The sequence below is a fragment of the Lissotriton helveticus genome, chromosome 3_1 (genome assembly GCF_964261635.1).
Source record: "Lissotriton helveticus chromosome 3_1, aLisHel1.1, whole genome shotgun sequence".
In the NCBI taxonomy this organism is placed as follows: domain Eukaryota; kingdom Metazoa; phylum Chordata; class Amphibia; order Caudata; family Salamandridae; genus Lissotriton; species Lissotriton helveticus.
In genome coordinates this window covers 1,028,394,370-1,028,415,337 of record NC_136061.1, presented here as the reverse complement: position 1 = coordinate 1,028,415,337, position 20,968 = coordinate 1,028,394,370, and the positions used below count along the sequence as shown (strand labels likewise).

Below are 20,968 nucleotides of genomic sequence, written 5' to 3'. Positions count from 1 at the left end.
TGGGAGTCTGTGTTCATCCCTGCACCATGCGGCAGGCGCCTCAACCACCCCCGTACTCCCGCTCCAACAGGCTTTCCATGTTGGAAGGCCCGACATGAAAAGCCTGCCGGAGACCGAGTATCGTAATCACAAATGCGGAAAGGCCATCCTTGGGGAGCACTGTTATGCTGCGGTTGGAAATTAAACCGAGATGCCAGCCTGGAAAGGCCGACGATAGGAGCCTTTCCGGGTCGCAACATAATAAGGCCCATTGTGTCTTTAGTTTAGCCTGACTTCTCTGTGCCAAGCTACCTGAGGATGAGCACAGGTAAACCTTTAGTGAGTACCACACTTACATTGACTGAGTAGTGGTCCCTACTTGGATTGGGTGCATACCTCTGCCAACTAGAGACCCCATTTGTAACACACCAGCTATGAATCAAAATGCAACAACTACTCATTTAAATCAGCCAACAAATATTCTAGTGGTTGAACCCTGTAGAAAGATTCTTGGGAGTCCAGGGTCCCAGCTTCTGGAATGCCTTCAGCCCAAACCTAAAAGTCCATACAAGTGGAAATGCTTAACAATCAAAACTTTTGAAACTTGATTTCAAATGTACAGCATGTTTACTATGGATCACCAGTAAAGACAAGATACTACATTTTTACCTTATTGATTTAAGTCTCATCACTGCCTGAAACAGATTATTTTGTCAAACTAACATTCAGTGCTCTAATGCTTCTAAAAGGTGAAAAACACTGCTTTATAAAACTATAAAATCATTACATTTGAATTTGAATTTGAATAGGTATTAATAGAGCTCGGCTGTCACTCCGTAATGCGGTACAAAAGGGGGTGGTGATGGACGGATCTCGTATCCGCCTATGTCCCGACTCGCTCCCTCAGATCTCTTGGGCAATCCCTTGCGGTTGTCCCGCGTTTCAGGCTTAGCCGGATGGGCGGTCGTTCCTTTCGAGTGAGAGCTGTTGCTCTCTGGAACTCTCTCCCTTTAGAAATTCGCCTGTTAGAGGATCTATTAGCATTCCGTAGGGCCGTGAAAACTCATTTGTTTTAATTCACTTCATACTCACTTTTCTGTTCCTTTTAGCGTTGTGTTATGTTCACCTTTTCCCTGCGCCAGGACGCTCCTTAGCTGGAGCATCTGTGCGCAAAATAAATGATATTAACATAACATAACATAACATAACGGAGCATCTGAACCAATCAAACACTCACACCCAGTCAACAGATCTGGGTTTAATCCATCACCGTTCTTTAGCCCACTCTGCCACCCCAGTTCAGACATGGCCATATGCAAATCAGTCTGACCCTGTGCCTCATGGGAACACTCCAGCCTGAACTGCCAAGCCATGCCTTCCCTGGACCGGAAACAATCTTCCTAGGACTGGTTTCTGGCATTACAGCCGTCTTCATCCAGGCTTGCTTGAATCCAGTGGCAAAGTGAGCAAGGGACTCACGTCTGAGCATACCCTGCCAACTTATGGCAAACAAAGCGGTACAAAAGGGGGTGGTGATGGACGGAGCATCTGAACCCATCAAACACTCACACCCAGTCAACAGATCTGGGTTAAATCCATCACTGTTCTTTAGCCCACTCTGCCACCCCAGTTCAGACATGGCCATATGCAAATCAGTCTGACCCTGTGCCTCATGGGAACAGTCCAGCCCTAACTGCCAAGACATGCCTTCCCTGGACCGGAAACAAGCTTCCTAGGACCGGTTTCTGGCATTACAGCCGTCTTCGGCAAGGCTTGCTTGAATCCAGTGGCAAAGTGAGCAAGGGACTCGCGTCTGAGCATACCCTGCCAACTTATGGCGAACAAAGCGGTACAAAAGGGGGTGGTGATGGACGGAGCATCTGAACCAACCAACCACTCACACCCAGTCAACAGATCTGGGTTTAATCCATCACCGTTCTTTAGCCCACTCTGCCACCACAGTTCAGACATGGCCATATGCAAATCAGTCTGACCCTGTGCCTCATGGGAACAGTCCAGCCCGAACTGCCAAGCCATGCCTTCCCTGGACCAGAAACAAGCTTCCTAGGACCGGTTTCTGGCATTACAGCCGTTTTCAGCCAGGCTTGCTTGAATCCAGTGGCAAAGTGAGCAAGGGACTCACGTCTGAGAATACCCTGCCAACTTATGGCGAACAAAGCGGTACAAAAGGGGGGTGGTGATGGATGGAGCAACTGAACCAATCAAACACTCACACCCAGTCAACATATCTCGGTTTAATTCATCACCGTTCTTTAGCCCACTGTGCCACCCCAGTTCAGACATGGCCATATGCAAATCAGTCTGACCCTGTGCCTCATGGGACCAATCCAGCCTGAACTGCCAAGCCATGCCTTCCCAGGACCGGAAACAAGCTTCCAAGGCCCAGTTTCTGGCATTACAGCCGTCTTCAGCCAGGCTTGCTTGAATCCTGTGGCAAAGTGAGCAAGGGACTCAAGTCTGAGCATACCCTGCCAACTTATGGCGGACAAAGCGGCACAAAAGTGGGTGGTGATGGACGGAGCATCTGAACCAATCAAACACTCACACCCAGTCAACAGATCTGGGTTTAATCCATTACCGTTCTTTAGCCCACTCTGCCACCCCAGTTCAGACATGGCCATATGCAAATCAGTCTCACCCTGTGCCTCATGGGAACAGTCCAGCCCGAACTGCCAAGCCATGCCTTCCCTGGACCGGAAACAAGCTTCCTAGGACCGGTTTCTGGCATTACAGCCGTCTTCAGCCAGGCTTGCTTGAATCCAGTGGCAAAGTCACTCCGTAATGAGCATCCTGGTGCTATGCGGGAGAAAGTCAAGGTGGACAATATAGGGCACTATATAAGTGATAAGCAAAATTCATCTGAGGATCCAAAGATCCAGTTCTTCAGGGCCTTTCTGAAATGGGTTTCTGTTTTGATCAGCCTTTGGTGCATCGGCATAAGATTCCAAGCTTTGGCTCCTACTGCAGCTATGGTTTTTCCTCCTTTGGTTTTTGCATCTGAAGCAGGGAAGCTTGATAAAGTTTGCAGATGAGGATCTGAGTGTTCTGGCAGTAGTGTATGGGGTGAATCTGACGGACAGATACGTTGGTCCTAGATTCAAGGATGCTCTAAATGTGATTAAGAGTACCTTAAATAAGATTCTCTTATGCAAAGGTAGCCAGTGGAGGGCTTTGAGGGATGCCGAGGCGGAAGATCTACATGGTAATTTTTTAACTAGACCAGCAGTCGCATGCTGTACCACTTGTAGTCTCTTAAGTACTTGTTTATTTGCTCCTGCTAGTAGGATTTTGCAATAGTCTAGTTGTGACAGGATAAGTGCCACTGCAACTGTTTTTCTTGCAGGAAGAGGGATAAATCAAATAATTTGTTAAGGGTTTTGATTACATTAAAACAAGTCCCTGCCACCGTCAGGGCATGCAGTCGGAAAGAGAGTGAAGTATCAAATTTTACTCTCAAGTTTTTTAACACTTCTACAGTATTTGGAGGTGCTGTTGTGTCTTCTGGCCACCACTCACTCGGCTTAAAGGGATCGTCCTTTCCTATCAGTAGGATCTCAGTTTTATCTGTAGTACACTTGAGATGGTTATACTTCATCCACTGGATGACCTCTGTGAGGCATATTTTAAAGATGATTCTGCCTTAGTGGAGTCTTTATCCAGAGATAAGATCAATTGTGTGTCGTCAGCGTATGATGTTACTTCAATATCAAATGAGGATATCAAGGAGATGAGAGGGGCCATATATATATGTTGAATAGCAAAGGGCTAAGAGAGGAGCCTTGTGCTACGCCTGACGTAATAGGGCATTCAGAGGAGAGGAACGTTCCTAGGGCCACTGATTGTCTACAATTGGTAAGGAAGGATCTGATCCAGGTCAATGCTGTGTATGAAATGCCGCTATTCTTTAACCATGTGAGGAGGATGTCATGAGAGATGGTATCAAAGGCGGCTGACAGATCGAGTAAAATCAGAACCGCCTTCCTGCCTTTATCTGAAGTAGATTTTAATGTCTCAACTATTTCCAATAGTGCAGATTCCGTAGAGTGTTTAGGGCGGAAGCCTGATTGACGTGGGTGAAGGATCGTGGCAGTTTCGAGGAAGTTGGATAGTTCTCTGTTAACCAGTCTTTCTGTGATTTTACCCAATGTGGGTAGCAGCGATATTGGTCAGAGGTTTGAGAGAATTGATGAGTCGATATTCAGTCTTTTTCCCAGTGGTTTAACTATGGCCAGTTTCCATTCATCTTGGACTGTGCCTGTAGCTAACGAGGAGTTGACTAGCTGGTTAATCACCTGATTAACAATGTTTATAATCTGGTGCAGGACCATGGGTAGACAGGCATCGAGAGGGGAGCCTGATTTGCAGGCAGCAATTGCTTCACGTGTCTGCTCGACTGAAATTATTCCAAAAGCCTGGAATGAAGGACCAGTGTGCGCAAGAACAGCTCCAAGTCCAAGTTCTCGTAGGGGGTTGAAATAAAATCTTTTTGTATGTTATGGATTTTTTCCTCGAAGAAGACCGAAATCTGTTCAAATAAGGTCTGTTGTGGGGGAATTTCCCTACTCAAAGTTTTAGGGTCGGTTAAGGACTTTATAATAGAAAAGATAGTGTTCTGATCATGGTGGGCCTCAAAGAGCTAGTTGGAGTAGTGCACTTTTTTTGCTGATGTAATCTGTGTGTGGTATTTTGTTCTGCTTAATTTAAAAGAGCTTTGGTCTGCTGGGTCATAAGCTCTTATCCACTGTGTTCCAGTTGTTTACACTGGAGGTGTAATTGAGCTAGTGTACCAAGGGGCTTGGTGAGTTGTGGCTTTGCGCTTGTTATTAGTTGGTTCTAGTGGGGCTAACTTATCGCTTATTGAAGTTTCTAATTATGGACGAGTTGCGTATCTTCCAGAGCATCCCCAGTAAGAGTAGGTGTGGACGCATAAGCAAGAGTAGGCAGCTTTGGGTTCATAACCAATTGACCCACTTACGCCATGGGTGGGAAGAGGATATTTGCTTAGTCGGTGTGGGGGGATGAATTTGTGATCTGACCATATTTGGAAAATTGGGGTATAAACCATTATTGAGGTGGAGTTAGAACATACTCCATCTAGTATATGACCTGCCTGGTGTGTGGGAGTAATGATTAATTGTTGCATTCTGAGAGATTCTATGATTTCAAGAAAGTTGTTCACTCCTGGCAACATTTCTGCATTCTAAGTGGAGATTGAGAACACGTAGGAGGGTGACATTGGCATACCTGAGCAAAAAATGGCTTATGCTGTCCCCTAGTGATTCTAAAAAAGCAGAGCTGGGGCTGGGCGGGCAGTAGATTAATCCTCCTGTGAAGGAGAAGGAGGCATTGAGTGTGAAACAGAAGCCTAGACTTTCAGCTCCCTTTAATGAGTCATGGTCAAAAATTGTGCACTGTAAGGAGTCACGAAATATGATGGCCAGCCCCCCTCCTTTAGTTTCCTCTCTATCTTTCCTGCAAATTGTATAGTTAGGGGGGAGTGCTACAGCAATGTCTGGATTACAACATTCCTTGAGCCAGGTTTCAGTAATGAAAAGGAAGCCAAGCTGTGCTTGGTAATCAGCTCTCGGATATCATGAGAGTGTTTACTGAGTGAGCGTGCATTAATTAGTCCGCCTTTAAGTTGATAGCTGTTGAGTGTTAAGGCCTTCATATCCATGACTTTAGGGCAGGTATCTGTGAAGGTGAAAGCAGCCACAATTTTTCCTTGTGTTCTACCTTTTTTTAGCAGACTTAACGAGTACTCAATACCTGGGGGCTTTTGGGCAGCATGGCTGGCGCTGGCCGCATTCTGGACATGGACTGGCTCAGACTGGCTTGCCTTTGGCACCCCTTCGGCGCGCCGGTGCCGCCCCCGCTGCCCGTCCGCGTTGGCAGGCGTTACATGAATGGCATTACACTCCCTACTGAGTACGCGCTGTGGTATCAATGAGGACACCTACTCTCCGGCATCTTTTGTACTGGCGTGCAAACATAGAAATTAATGCACTTGTGCATGCCATTTGTAACTCATTGTGTGTGATTGCTTATTTCTTTACTTTTTTTTTGCAACAAACCACTAGTTTTAAAGACCACTCCCACTTTTACAGATGATAGTATCAGCTTCAAATTGAAACATTTTTAATTCAAAATCACTATGATTACTGATTTATCTTGCAAGCATTGGGAAAATCAACAGGTTTGGCTTGATTTACATGTGTGCTCGTTGCTGTGTGATATGTCTGATTCAGTAACAGAAAAGTCAGAGAGGCACCCACAATAATGGTCAAGTCGCTAAATGTACGAGACACAGGATCTTAATTCATGTTTTAAACTATACCTAATTACATAGACTAAGCCGTTTAGAAAGAATTTCTAGATATGGTTCTTTGGCCACGTCCACATTCCTGCTTTAAAGGTGGACAAAATTCTGATATAACTGACCAAGCGGATGTGAGATTTAAATGGGCAATGGGCATCATGTAACACCAAACACGCAACTCTGCTAAGCCAGAACAAAAAATTCTTCTTGAAAAGTTTTTATTAGTGTATACATACTTTTATTCATAAAAAGTTTATTTATGAACATATATCTCAATATTTAAAGAGATATTTTTAAAGTCAAGTCCCAAAACAAATAGAACTAACTAACACAATCGAATTAGTGCCTAATCAATTTCCCAGAATTACTCGAACCAACTGTCAACTCCCATTCGATTAATACCAAGGCCTCTGCTGTAGATCCAAAGTCCATACGTCAAGGAGACACAATGAATTATTTCCTCTTTTTACGGCCAACAGCAGTGAACAGATTAAAAAGCGTTGATGTACGTTTTCGTGGCTAAACTCCAATTTTAACATCCACCTTCATCAGGACCAAACAAACTTACAAGTGTCGTACTATAATAACACCTCTTCAGTCTTTTGACAGAATTGCACGGTGGTCCCAAAAGTGTATTTGGTCCTGAGTCCTAACACTTGAGTTTTAGAGGCGATTTCTGTAGCATTGGCTTTAGGATGTTTTAAAGTTCAGCAATGTAGCGATATTACTAATTTGGACAAAAAAATTTTTTCTAGCACTATGCCTCTGAATGGTGCAGACATCATGTGATTTTAACTGTGTGGTGCAATTTCATTAAACACATCCTACCATCTTCCTAATTTGCTAGTGTCCATTTCAGAATGAGATAGAGGACTGTTATTTAAATTTGGGCAAAATTTACTAACAGCCGTTTTAAAAATAGAGGGTCCAACTTGTGCACTGACATTTGCGACCTAAGTACCAATAGGGTGTACTGCAAAATGCTCAGAATTCCCATTTGCAGGAATCACAGAACGACCTGCCTACTGAAAATGAATTAAGAAAGTCGCTATTTGCTCCGCCCATGCTCCCAGACGTAATACCCAAAGGACACCCTGTCCAATAGAGACAGGATCCCTGTTGCAAATCCGTTGATATCCTCTTTGAAGTGTTAGTTACTTCTCAATTGTTTGCTGCTGTAATTCCGCTCACAAATCATTGATACTTACTTTTGTGAATCACAGTGAGGAGGGTTGCCCCTTTTACTCCCCCACCGTATTGCAATTATGAATGATTCACAAAGCCCTTATTGCTAGGTTGGAAGGCTTTTCTGACTCACAAAAGGGTTTTAATACATGGCCTGACACTATTTTGCAGTTACAAACTCTGAAACTGCAAATCACTGGGTTTGCTACATCAAAATGGATTTGTACATCTGGCCCAATACGTATAACATATGTTACATATTTAATAGAGAACCCCAAGGAACATATACAGCTAATAAAAAACATTCAACAGCAGTGGAGAGGGAAAATAAAATGTGTGTTGTGCTTGAGATGTTACTGCTTGAACATGTGTTACAATAAATGTGCTGGTGATGTATGCCTTCTCTGACCCTTCTACCACCCCTCTGAAAGCAGAAAGGAGTATGGTATAAGTGTTGAGGGCTGCATCTAACTGGGCAAATGATGAGGGCCATGGGGGAATGGAGTTGTATCCACCTGTCTAGTGTTCCCTTACAGATATGTATGAAATGTCATATTAATATTCTTGTATAGATAGGTTAGAATTATACTGTGTGTTTCCCATTGGCAAGTTTGGTAATATATTTGGCAAAATGTTTCTTTGTGTGTGCTGAATGTTGAATTCCATCTTTCAAATGAGGATCCGATGCTCCTCGCAGCACAGGAAACATTGAATATTATCCCAAATGTGACACACTAATAGTTGAAAAGTGATATTTCCTTATTCCAGATTAGATATCGAGTTATTCTATCTCATATTTGCTGAAAATATGATTTAGTGATGGAAACACCTAAAGCACAGACAGTCTTTTATGGCAGCATTTCCACAGGAACCTTACATTTGAAGAAGGCTATTTCCCAGCCCATGTTCGTAATCTGTAATCTTTCTCCTGATCCCAAATATGATGATTGACTCTGCATGAACATATCACAAAACTCAAGCTGATTGGCTGAAATTGTTTTTTCTTAGACATTTGCTCAGGCTTACAATTGTATTAATATACCATGATGAAGAATAAAATGCCGAGTTCATTATTGTTTAAATACATCCTCAGCAGGAGCAAACACAATCTAATGCTAAAAAAGAGCAAATAACCACAAACTGTAGGATCCAACATTGTTTGGCATATGGTAACCTGTTATATAACCAGTTGCGATTCTAGAAAGACCTTTTCTTACTCCAAAAGTGAATGCATTGTCCTGAGACTTTGATCCAACCGGAGCTGGAGACATAGAGATTCAAACACCTAAGTCTAAAGTCCTAAAATATCACTAATGTACGTGACTTACTGCACTGTAGAGACTAAAATTCGATGTGTAAAGCCTAGAGATGAAAAAGCACAGTGCTAAAGCCAACCATGTTGTCTTATTCTGCATCTCCGACTCTATAAGTTCTCTATTGAGAAGGTCATTACAAACAGCTCCTGTTGCTGCTGACACTATACACGAGAGGTCTTTAAAGTATAATGTTTGCATGAAATCTCTAAATTCCCTCGAAGTAGCTTGAAATCTATCCATGCTCTATTCACTGCATCAGCTATCATTAAGCTTAGGGTCCTCCGTGGTTATACTGGCACGACCCAAATCAGAAGTGATTTCTGCCCCACCTTTTGTGATAGGGCACAGGCATAAATCTAAACAATTTAAATCACAGAGAAGAGATTAGCCCTAATGCTGCAGAAACCTCCGTTTCTTTGCAAGTGGGTCCAACTCTGAGTTAGCATTCCTATCTTGCCCACAGATCAAAGCTAAGAAGATACAACCAATCCTGAATCTGTGATAAGACATATTTGTGTAAACGCTAAAGTTGAAGAAAAATGTCACTTCAAACCCCGACTGAAGTATAACATATATTTGTTAAGATAACATATAGGGATAGGTCTGTTCGATCAGAGAAACAGAGAGATGTCTGATAACGAAGATAACTTTGATGGAGATGATTTTGATGATGTTGAGGAGGATGAAGGGCTCGATGACTTGGACAGTGCAGAGGAGGAAGACCATGAGCGAGTGGAAATCTTACCCTCCGGAGAAGGGCAGCAAGCCAACCAAAAGCGAATCACAACCAACTACATGACCAAGTGCGAGCGTGCCCGGGTTCTGGGAACACGCGCCCTTCAGATCGAGATGTGCACTCCTGTGATGGTGGAATTGGAAGGAGAGACGGACCCACTGCTCATCGCCATGAAGGAGCTGAAAGCCCGGAAGATCCCAATTATCATCCGACGGTACCTGCCTGATGGTAGCTACGAGGACTGGGGTGTGGACGAGCTCATCATCACAGACTGAAGCCCTAATCGCTTAAGGCAACCCCTCTTTCCTTACTTTCAGAAGTCATCTTCTGCTCTGCTGCTTCTCTTGTATTCAGAGGTTTTACTGCAGCCGGCGGCCATTTTCCTCAAGTCGTGTCCTTTTCCCAATATGTGGCCATTTTCTTCAAGTCGTGTCCTTTCCTTCTGAAGTCTTACTCCACCATGCGTCTATCTTCCTCAGAGCATCATCTCACCTTCAGAAGCCTTTCTCAACCCAGCATCCGTTTGCCCTAAAATCGTTGCTTTTCCTCACCTCCAGAAAACTTACCACTGTTCACTGGCTGACGTCTTTATCATACCTACTCATCTTGAGACACTTTTGTCTACTGTTCCGATGATGCCACATGCCCCTTCGTGTACAGATTTAACACAGATTTTTCATGATTAAAATTTATTTTGGGAAATACTAAAAAAAAAAAAGGATAGGTCTGTTCAGTCAGACAAAGCTTCGCCTCACCAATCAATCGAGTCCTCTTAGTGGCAAATAGTCTGACAGAAAGTCTAACATATTTAAAACAATGTCCCATAATTTTAATTCTTTGTCACCCTCTCACGGCTATAAGCAGATCTAACTTGGTTTAGTCTCCACCATAAGTCATTTTTTAAGGTCAAGACAACAGTGAGTCCTTTGACAGGCTTTCAGCACATCACAGTGTGTCTCTTTTTTTACACTATGCCAAGAGACACAAAGCTGGTAGTAGATTTTCCTCAGTTCCTGACAAGCACCAAACTAGAAGACAAAGCTTCAAAGAAATACCAGGGTCCACCCTGACACCTTAAATAGAATTTTTATGAAAATGTTCCAGAAGGTACTAATACCCATACACATGCGCGACCTGTGGAGAAAATAGACAAACTCACTTCCACATTCGGAGCAGTTCTCACTGATCTTATGGTTCATTTTATGCAAGATTTTGGAAATCATAGTTTGAGTGAAGCCTTTTAGGGCAAAGTCTTAGGGGACATGTAGGGCTTATTCAATTGTGCACCCTCCAGTGAGGAACCCAGAACTTATTTCCAAGGCTCATTGTGCATCACTTGTTCACCAATGGAAAACAGTAATTCCGTCAATGACCCCAGACCTAGCTGTGGATGAATCGTGAGCTGCTTCTTGTGAGTAAATAGCCTTACGACTAGGGTGGTGCCTCATGTTAGAATAATCCCTCAAGGGGCCCACCTAACCTAAAGGAATTGCATGAAGCATAGTGACATGTAGGGACATCACGTATTTATCTACCTCAGCCAGGCAGACTGGATGAGGTATCATATTTTAAACTTTTAGTTATCCATCTTGGGACCCAGTGATTATTAGTAGTAAATGTGGAATGCGAGCAAAAGTTACAGTACTTTATTTGTGCCAATGGGTACCACCACAGGCATTTATTTTTTGGGTACCAGGATTCTTAGAGTCCATTCTGCAAGTGGTAGCTCACAAATCAACAACTGCCTTGCTACCCATTCAACAAATCCGCCGTTTCTCTGGCATGCATGGTGAACTCTGCGCATGTGGCAACACATCACAATAGCCCGCCCTTCACTTATCTCAGACCTCCTCTAGCAATCAGCTTCGCCAAGCATGTAAGTCCCTCCCTCATTGACCTTTCTGTCCTTGGCTTCTGTTGACTCCTAAGCTATCTCCTTGTTCGAGATCAGTCTTAGAAATACACAGGAGGCAGCTAGCTGTAGCTAGCTGCTGTCCACTCTGGGCTCCTCAGGCCTGCTGAGACCATCTGCACACCCAGAGCCTAAAGATCCCCTCTCACCACCTACTGCTACCGTCACCCCCTGCACCCGAAGATAACGGTAAATAGAGCATGGAGGAAACTCAGCTGAATCCCACACTCACTGCTGCTGCCTGGGAGAGCAAGTGGAGGGACGTGGTGTGGGGCAAAATAAAAAGAGAGTAGGAGCTAGAATGGCAGGCAAGAGCACGAGAGAGTCGGGGATTATATAGGTAGAGAGAACAAGAGAGTGAGACCGTGAGTCTGTGTATTAGCGATTGTCTGCTTGCTTGTCTGTGAATGCATCATTCCAGTAACAGAGCACCACTCACGACCAGTGGCACACAAAACATCATCACAACACCTAAGTGGCCACATTTTAAAGGAATTTTGAGACTTGCCTTTGGTGGAGTTGGTAGCTTTGCAGCTCACATGTTAGGCAATTTGCATGGCACCCACATTTAACCTAAACAAAAGTTAACAGCTAAAAGTTAGTGTATGTTATTTTTGATTGTCTTGAAATGCTTTGTTTTGTAAGCGAATAAATCAATTAGAATATCAGGAAAAATTCACTTTTTAAGTTCATTTTAATTAGTCCTTTTGGGATGTATAGTATATTTTATAGTATGTATTTTATTTATTTATAAAGTTTTATATATGACTGAATAATTTTAGACGAGCTTATCCTGGCATGCATTTCTGGATGTGAACATCGTGTATAAGTAGCACTGCTGAATGTATATATCACACAAATAAACTAAACCACTCCAAGGTTGTCAGAGTTTAGCCCCATTAAAATATTTTATATGTAATACAGGCTGATAGCATCACATTCTGAAAAAGTGCAGAGCAATCTCCAGATAAAAAGGCATCGGGGAGGTCCGAAATAATTTCTCAACGTGGAAAAGAAATTGAATTGTGTTTACCCTTTCAAATTAATAACACAGCAAAACATTTTAGACTTCCCACATTAGGAGAACTTTGTGTCAAAATTCAAAGTAGTCAATGCAACACCCCACAGGATCTCTAAGATGCCCTTGTATAATTGCTCCTTCCACAGGTGCTCTGGAGTTTGAGTATGTAGTTTGAATTGTAGCAAAACTGGGCTTAAAGTTGCTTTAGGCACTTCCTGTTTGAGCAGATATGAGTATTGTATCACAAGTAAATGAAGCGGTTTTGAGTTGAAGCTTCTAACCAGGATTAGACTGCCGGTCTCTGTTTATTCAGTTTACCAAGTGATACTCCTTCCATTGTCAATTTTCTAAATCCTACTAACTTTTAATGGACACATAAAAATAGACTAATCTCAAATTACATCAGAAGTACGGGGTTTTGACATTTCCATACAGCCAGAAATCCATTCACTAAAGCTGTCTGGTGCAAAGCCTGCATTGCTTCTGCTACAGATAGCTACCAGCACTGAAGAGATTTTGGAATAAGAGAGGCTTCTTTTTGCCATGGTGGATTCTGGAGGTGACTTAACGACAAGCGCAGATCTGGATTCGAGGCTCTGAGAACTTGTCACTGGACATTGATTACTAAGAGAAGTTTTGCTGGTTATAAACTGTACAATAGCTATAATCTATCCCTGAGGAAGTCTCTTTCAGCAACAAAACGTGTTCGCTGGGCTCATATGAATTGTGTTATACTGAGAAGTTTGACGAATAAATGTTGAATATATATTTTACAATCAACTGCGTTCAAGTCAATTTGATGGACAGAATATTACATGTTATTACCAAAACAACACAGGCATTTGAGATTATAATAATTTGATATGTGATCAATGGATTAAGGAATTTCGTATTTTTATGATTGTGTGTCATTGAGGGGATTATCAGGCAGTTGAACCTCGGAGCCTTAGCACATAAGCTGATTTAGCACTATGTTGTGTACTGGTGCAGTGGGGTGTAGCCTTTACTGCCAACATTCTTTAAATTCCTTCTGCTACACTTCATCTATGCTTTTTTTTTTTTTTTGCAGAGATTTATATAGCGCGAACTAGACCCGAACCGAATCAGGTATCAGAACGCTCTACATAGCACCAGTTACGTTACATGAGGACTGACACACATTCATTTTAGGCACGGGGAGATTAAGTGATTTGCCCAGAATCACAGGAGGTTTTCTGGCGTCGTTACCGAGACTCGAACCCAGATCCCCAGGTCCGAGGTCGAGCGCCTAGCTTGATCTATGCACGTGGGTGGTGCCATCTTTTGAATGTACGACACATTAAGAAATGTATTTTCAATTTTCTTTTTCGGGAAAAGTGAACACATTTAACAACATTTCTTAGGATATGGCATATGACACACAGTGCCTTGTGTCCAGACCAACGAAAAATGTCTGCTATCCTGGCCACCAAACATAAAGATTTATTTTAATCATAACAGTTGTATCTGCATTCTCCAGAGAGAACCGGTTCGTACAAGAGTGTCAGAGTAGTTGGCGTCCTTCTATCCTTCTTCTCCCATTGGCTGCGAGACCTGTAGGCAACATTAATCTAAAACGTGAGCTAATTGATTGAAGCAATGAAAATAACTGATCTTTGTTTAAAATATATAATTCACTCCACCTGTAATCCTCCTCAAATGCAGCAGCGTTTCCCCATTAGTCCCTGCAGGGAAGTATTGCCTCGAAAAAACTAACTGTGGTTAAACACCTCTTCCCCTTACCCATCCATCACTCCACTGTGAAGAACTGTGTTGTCAATTACATCACAACCCCCTCCAGCAGAACTCCTCTTCCATAAGGTGGGCTTGCTCTCTTTGCTCACTTGGTGCAGTTGTGTGTTACACATGCTGATAGTGCCCCTGCAGCCAGTGGGCGGTGGATGTGACCATTGCAGTGGGTGGTGGAAGCGATCAGTGCCATATCCTAGTTGCCAGTTTCACACAAATCACAACAGGAAACCAGGTGAGAGGTCAGAATGTATGGTTTTCCGGAAATTGTGGCATTAGCATTATTATTTTGATAAGCAGCAGCATCTGATTTAAGTCTCTCCGAGAGCGTAGTAAGATGCCAATTTATTTTTCTGATTCGACATTAGTGAGTTCTCTCTAGCTGAATCATATTGACATTTATGCTGGAATCCCTGCCCTGGTCAATAAGTGGCATGACCCATTATCATCCTACTTTGCAGTGAAGTAGATATCTTTGACGTACCCATTTAATGTCTATAAAAGGGTCCACAATTTTGCAGTTGCTTGGACATTCTCACATTGTATCAATATGGTTCAGCTCTTCATTTAAAATATTAGATTTGAGTAATTGAAATATTGATTGCAATGATTGAAGGATTGATGTATCGTGAATATGATAATTTTCTTTACTTTTGATAAAATAAGAATCATTGATGCTTATTTATGATGTGAAAGAATGATGAGAATTTTCCATTACTGTGCAGCCCTTCCTCTTTTATTACGTCATCACTCTTCATTGTATCTCTAAATTCTATTTTTATTGGTTTCCCAACTATTCAATCATTATGTTATTATACATACTTTCATTTGACATTTACACTGTTTTTGAAATTATACCTTCATTTGATATGTACTTCGTTTTCAAGACCATTTATTACCGTCAGGAAGTTGTAACTTTTACAAGGGTCATTTTTACAGTTTTATGATATTTCTGTAGTGTAACATGAACTCTACTAAAACCCAGATGTCTGTACTCTCAAGCAATAGTTCTGGTCCTTTGTGCAAATGAACAGGCCATAAAATGAAACTCCTTTTGCAAAAAAAATTGGTATAACCAACCTTTACCCCTAGCCTTTCTTGTTTGACACACAGATCAGATTGTGAGAGGAATAAGTTTGTCATATTTATTATAGCTTCATACAGTTTCTGAATTTCAATGACCCCAGGACATTCATCTGTGAGCACAGAGCACGCCTCTCTTTTTTAATAGGCGGTCCAGGGAATTTTTATCCTGGAGATGTAGAGAAGGTGTCTGCCAGACATGTAAGCAGAATTTCTTTTGACTTCTTGGATGACAAAATGGCTGCATGCTATCATCCTGTCACAGACTTGAAAGAAATGAATGCCATGTTGAAGGTTTCTTCCAGCCACTCTCTTCCGAATCCTGGTGGCACATATTAATGGGGATTTGCATGACCCTTGGTCTTTTGTTATTCATCTCTTTACGCCTGTGAAACATTTGAAACAGTGAAGGAACAATATTGCCTGTGGAAACTCTGTCATTCACTTATTCCCTGTTGTGTATCCAGTGGGGCCAGGGGATTTTCCTGTCGTGTTAAGTCAGTCCTCCTCAGTAAAAAGGGTTGTTCGAAGTTTCCTTTTACTCACCGGCTATTCTTTTACTAGACATGATCAAAAAAAATGTCCTCCATTTCGAAATCTTTAGTCTCAGTAAATCAATATCATAGGTGATAAAATTCAGCAAACATAAAATGTGTGTTTCTAACAAGGGGCTATGGAATGATTTAGGGACTCCTACCTGCAAAAATGATTTTACATAGTGTATGGATTTTTAATATCTTTACTAGTGTTACCCCAGGCCATTCTGAACGAACAGTGTGTACATTCCAAGAGGAGCAATATGTCAAACAATGATTATGCCTTATAATCCTCTTTTATGTTTCAGACATTTTTTTGTTGGTATGCCACTATGTCTTATCCTGTGAACATACTTGGTACTTTCCAAAATACAAGATCAGTTTATACATGTATTTTTACTCTGATTTATACACATTTAGATTGACGTACTAAAATGTCCTTTCATTATCAAAATATCTTATCAAAAACCATATATGCATGGTAAAACTGAAAACAACAGTCAAAATTCTGAAATTAACAAAATCTATAATAAGAAATACACACGTTCATGAGGTTGCTATAGCCTTGTTTCCCATCTTTATCTCAGTATCATGATTTGGAGGAGGAAGGGAAAACACCTGCGGAAAACCATACTTGCAAGGCAGGGGATGGTGCATGGTGCACATGCATGATTACATAATTTTGAAGAGATCGAACACTATTAGGCCAGTTTCACCCAATGAAACCTTGGCATACCATTCAGCTTTTCTGGGGGTGGCTCTCAAACATTGAGGAACAATGGCGGTAGAAGAGGAAAATTCATGAAGAAAAGTCTGTGTAGCACCTATGTACGCTTAACAATTAGGTAAAAAAGAGATCTGTAACTTTAAGAGTTGTGGAACTATAAAGGTGCACCACAAGATCACATTTTTGTCAAGGGATATTCTCCTAGACCCCATGGTAATCCATACTACATGAAAAAGAGCCTTTACTCAAGAAGCAGGTAAAGGACACCTCCTAAGAGAATAAAAGCACTGGTGCTTCAGAGGTTATAGAGTTTCTGTGGATGCCACTATGGGCTGGAGGATTGCTAATTCCCCAGTGCTCCTATGAAAATATGAAAGGGGTCAATGGGAAGAAACAGAAGATCTGTACTAACCCAAATCACCATCCTCAGAAAAAAAGCATACGAAATATCAGCTGAAGGAGAAACTCTCTTTAATGGAGACATTCACCGTACCATAGATGCTGCAGATACAGCGTCTTAACAAATGACCATCAGCCTAATGCACCTCAGGCATGCCTGATGTAGAGTCCATGGAGTCCAACATCTTTTAAATATATCCCTTTGATGGTGATTATATGGCGATACCATGTGCAAAAAACAAAACAAATGACACCACAACAGCTAAATCAAGGAGAATGTTACAGCTCCAAAGATCTTTCTATAGACCAGAACAAGGTTGATGTCTTCGTTATAAAATACATCTGTATCAAAGCCACCAGTCTTGCAAAAAAAGAGTTGTTGCCATTAATTGAAAAATGTAATACTGATCCGAGTGACCAGAAGAAAAATCTACTTAATCACTCTCAACAAAGGCCTCCATGCTTGTTTGGTGCACCTTTACTCATCTGCTACTTTTGACATGAGCAACCATCCCAACTTAGTAGACCATTTAACAGTGATAGGATTGTCGGGAGTGACTCTCAACTAGTTACGGTAATTTCTGTCTGGTCACTTTTAGTTGGTCTTTACCCTCTTTCAGATCAGCTGAGCAGCCAGTAACCAAAGGTGTTCCACAGCGGTCAGCATTTTCTACTATCCTCTTTAATATCTATGTGCAATCACTTAGGGAACGGCCTCAGAACTATATATTCAAGTTTTTGTCTTTGGTTGATATCCAAATGCTACTGAAATTTGAATCTGTTCCACCTTGTCCAATAGGCTGGCTTGTTAATGTGCTTTCTTCTGCTTTGTACTCTAATGAAAATCATGGCTTTCATTCTCAGAGAGTAGTGAGCCTCAGTTGTGGGGTCTCTTATTCTGGCCCAGCTGGAGTATTAAACAGTGGTATATCCTGGCCTGCCTGAAAAGGTAAGAATGCCACAATACAAATAGTCTAGCACTCAACTAGATTTTGCTGAGATGCCTGGGTTGGGAAGGGCCATCTTAATGTATTTTGTGTAGTGGTGACATTAGTCGCACAGGCCTGGGGCCTATGGTTTGAGTTCACCTTGCACTTGTTTATTTTTTGGTTCATGAGGGACCGACCAGTCCTGTAGTTACTTGCCCATAGCCCTTGGGATATGAGAATTTTAAGTAGTGAAAGTAGTTTTCATGTAAAGCCACCCACAGAGAAACTAGATCTTCTCTGTAGCATTACTTCCATGTTTTAATTTGGGTGTTGATTTAGTGAAGTAGAATTCAATTCAAGTTTCAGCTATGCCTTAGGTGTCCTTCTTCATAGCATGTGTTCTCTGGGAGCCAACGGCTTTGCTGCCCTCTAGCTTCCATTCCATTAATACTTTAGCCAGAGATTACATGAACCCCACTCCACTAGTAGGTTACACCATACCTATCATCACTGTTGCTCTCTTACCCATCATTTGCTTGTGGGGGATGCAGTTTTCTGCAAAAAATGTTGATGCAGCAGATAAGCCTAAATTGAGAGTGCACATGTGGCCAGGAGCACCAACAGCTCATATAAAATTGCTTTGTGTCCCATCATCTACATGCGGAAAGGTCTTGTATTGTCACATTTTTCAGAGAAGGTTTGAAATAACACAAATGTTGTCCTGTATTTTGGGGAGGGGGCCTGCTATTATAGTCTTTTGTTTGTGTCAATGCTAGCTGCCAATTTGTGGTCCTAATCTGATGGCTTGGTGTGTTTTTGATTTAAAAAGTATTGTGGCCACTCTGTAGGCAAATGCTGCCTATTTTAGATCAGTTGTAGAGTTAACTACCTTTCATTGTATGCCAGCTTGTTCAATTATCTAGTGCCTACCAAAAGTACTTATTGTAGCACTATCTCGCTAACTAACTTTCTATAGTTTTGCATCCTCGGATTGCTTGCGATTTTAAAGACTTCTCCAACTGTATTCCTAAAACCAGCATGAAAAATTGACCTTGAGTGAAAACCTTTGATTGCTCCCTCTTTCCATTACTTCAAATCATCCATTCTGTACATTCCATCTTCTGCATGAACCTCTCTCTGAGCATGTTTGTCTGCTTTAATCTTTAATATTGTATCCCTGCAAATAGCCCACATTTCATTTCATAGATTACAGCCTTTCCTGAAGTGAAATCACAACCCACCAACCTAACAATACTTAATCTTCTCAAGCCCATCTATTCATTCCACCAGCCATTTGCATGAATTCAGAAAGCCCCCACTAATAATAACACCAACTAGTTTAATCTATCAGAAAGAAACTGACAGAACAAATGCATGGAATGGTTTCGTTGAGATAACAAGATTAATTCTAGTAACCAATAACCACTAGATTAACCAGTAATTTGCTACTCACAGAAAGTACTTCTACTCCACTTCAGCGGTAATAGTGTTGTGTTGTTCCTAGGAGTCCTCCAGGACCTGCGCATTTTGGATGACCTAAACTGAGGGCTTGGTGTCTCACCCGCTTCTGGACACCCCCACAAGCTATGTCAGCCATTAGACTAGCTAGCTCTTCAGTGCCACTACCTCCCCCCTGTATTCTACAGTTGGGTATGTAGTTTCTGGCAACCACTGATCATGACAACCCTGATTCCTCAAGGATTGTGGAAAACAGTATAGTACATTTCGCTCAGAAACTCATGCTTGCTTTCTCTCAGAAAATACACAGGATTGCGATTAGGACGTTTCAATAAGAATTTATTGGTTCAGCGACATGCTTGTGTAAAACATATGTGCTGCGACAATTAGGAAACAGGAGCCTACGGAAGAGTAAATAATAGATACATTTCTACCACAGTGCTAATAAGATGAACAGAAGCAGTTCAGATAAAAACAGTAGCACTTGCATAGTCCTAAAAATGCGCGCCCTAAGTCATTTGCCTAAAATGTACCTAGCCTAACCTGCATGTGTAGGTGTATGTGTGTATGGATATATGTATCTGTAGCCAAGAAACCCCTATGGAAGAACCAGCCCACTCACCTGATGGCTGGGAATGAAGGACCCCATCTGTGCGTCGAGTATGACAACTCGCAAGGGATGTCAGACTGCTGCATGTCGAAGATTCAGCATGCAGGACCCCCGGCTCAGCTTGGAAGGAATTCTCTAATTTGTAGGGGGGAGTGAGAGTCTTTTATACTAAAGTGGTCACTCAAGGTTTTTTTCTAGAATCAATATGTTTTCAAAACAACCATGGATGCTTTGAAAACAACCATAAATGTTTTGAAAACAATCACTGATGCTTTTCTATAAATATGTTGTTTGTTTTGAATCGTTAATATGCGAAACTGTTTATGATTTTAATGAGTAGGTGCATTTAAAAAACGTGTATGGATAGGCAAAGTTTGTCGATCAGTTATTTATGCACTTCCTGTAGATGTCTATCCATGGTGCTGAAGTCATAGTCAAAGAAATATATATTATGGTGTGTGGTGCCAGGCTAGATGGCCAAAGTCATTCTCATTTCACGCAACGAAATTCTGGTGTGGGTTATTTAAAGGAAACTGCAAATGAAGGGTTAGGACTAGAGAGAACATGTTGTTCGTTTACTTATCAATTTACATTTCTTACACAGCTGCTGCCTTCCTTTGATATTTGTGCCTGGACAGAAGAAGACGTGGTAAGCACCCCCTTTCAAGATAATCTGCACAGATAACACTTTGCATTTGATTGAAATGGAAACGAAAAATGGCCCTGGCCTGAAAAGACTGGCCCGCCAGTGTTGCATTGCTAGCATGTTCAGTGTGTTGGTGTAAATATTTTTGTGGTGAATGGTTTGCTGATCTATTTATGCTCTCTACCTTAGTGTCCTTTTGAGATCAAAATGGAGTATGAAAATAAATTCATCAGACATTTTGCTTGCCACTTTGTAATTAAGAATAAAATGAAAAATGTGTTTGTTAATCAAATTTTAAATCGCACGTTAATAAAGATGCAATTA

General features: G+C 41.7%; 1 protein-coding gene and 1 pseudogene across 4 annotated transcripts in view; both read left to right on the top strand.

Annotated features, from left to right (window-relative positions):
* Positions 1 to 20,968, top strand: part of MAP3K20 (mitogen-activated protein kinase kinase kinase 20) — a 1,120,268-nt gene that overhangs the window by 889,637 nt on the left and 209,663 nt on the right. For all 4 annotated transcript variants that reach the window (XR_013608752.1, XM_078681552.1, XM_078681553.1 and 1 more), the window contains one exon: positions 20,603 to 20,647. Coding sequence is in view for 3 of the 4 variants with exons in the window: in XM_078681552.1 (XP_078537678.1) it covers positions 20,603 to 20,647 (45 nt within the window). In the remaining variant the exon portion in view is untranslated. The remainder of the gene's footprint in view (positions 1 to 20,602; positions 20,648 to 20,968) is intronic.
* LOC144824852 (DNA-directed RNA polymerases I, II, and III subunit RPABC2 pseudogene) lies at positions 9,448 to 10,216 on the top strand (annotated as a pseudogene).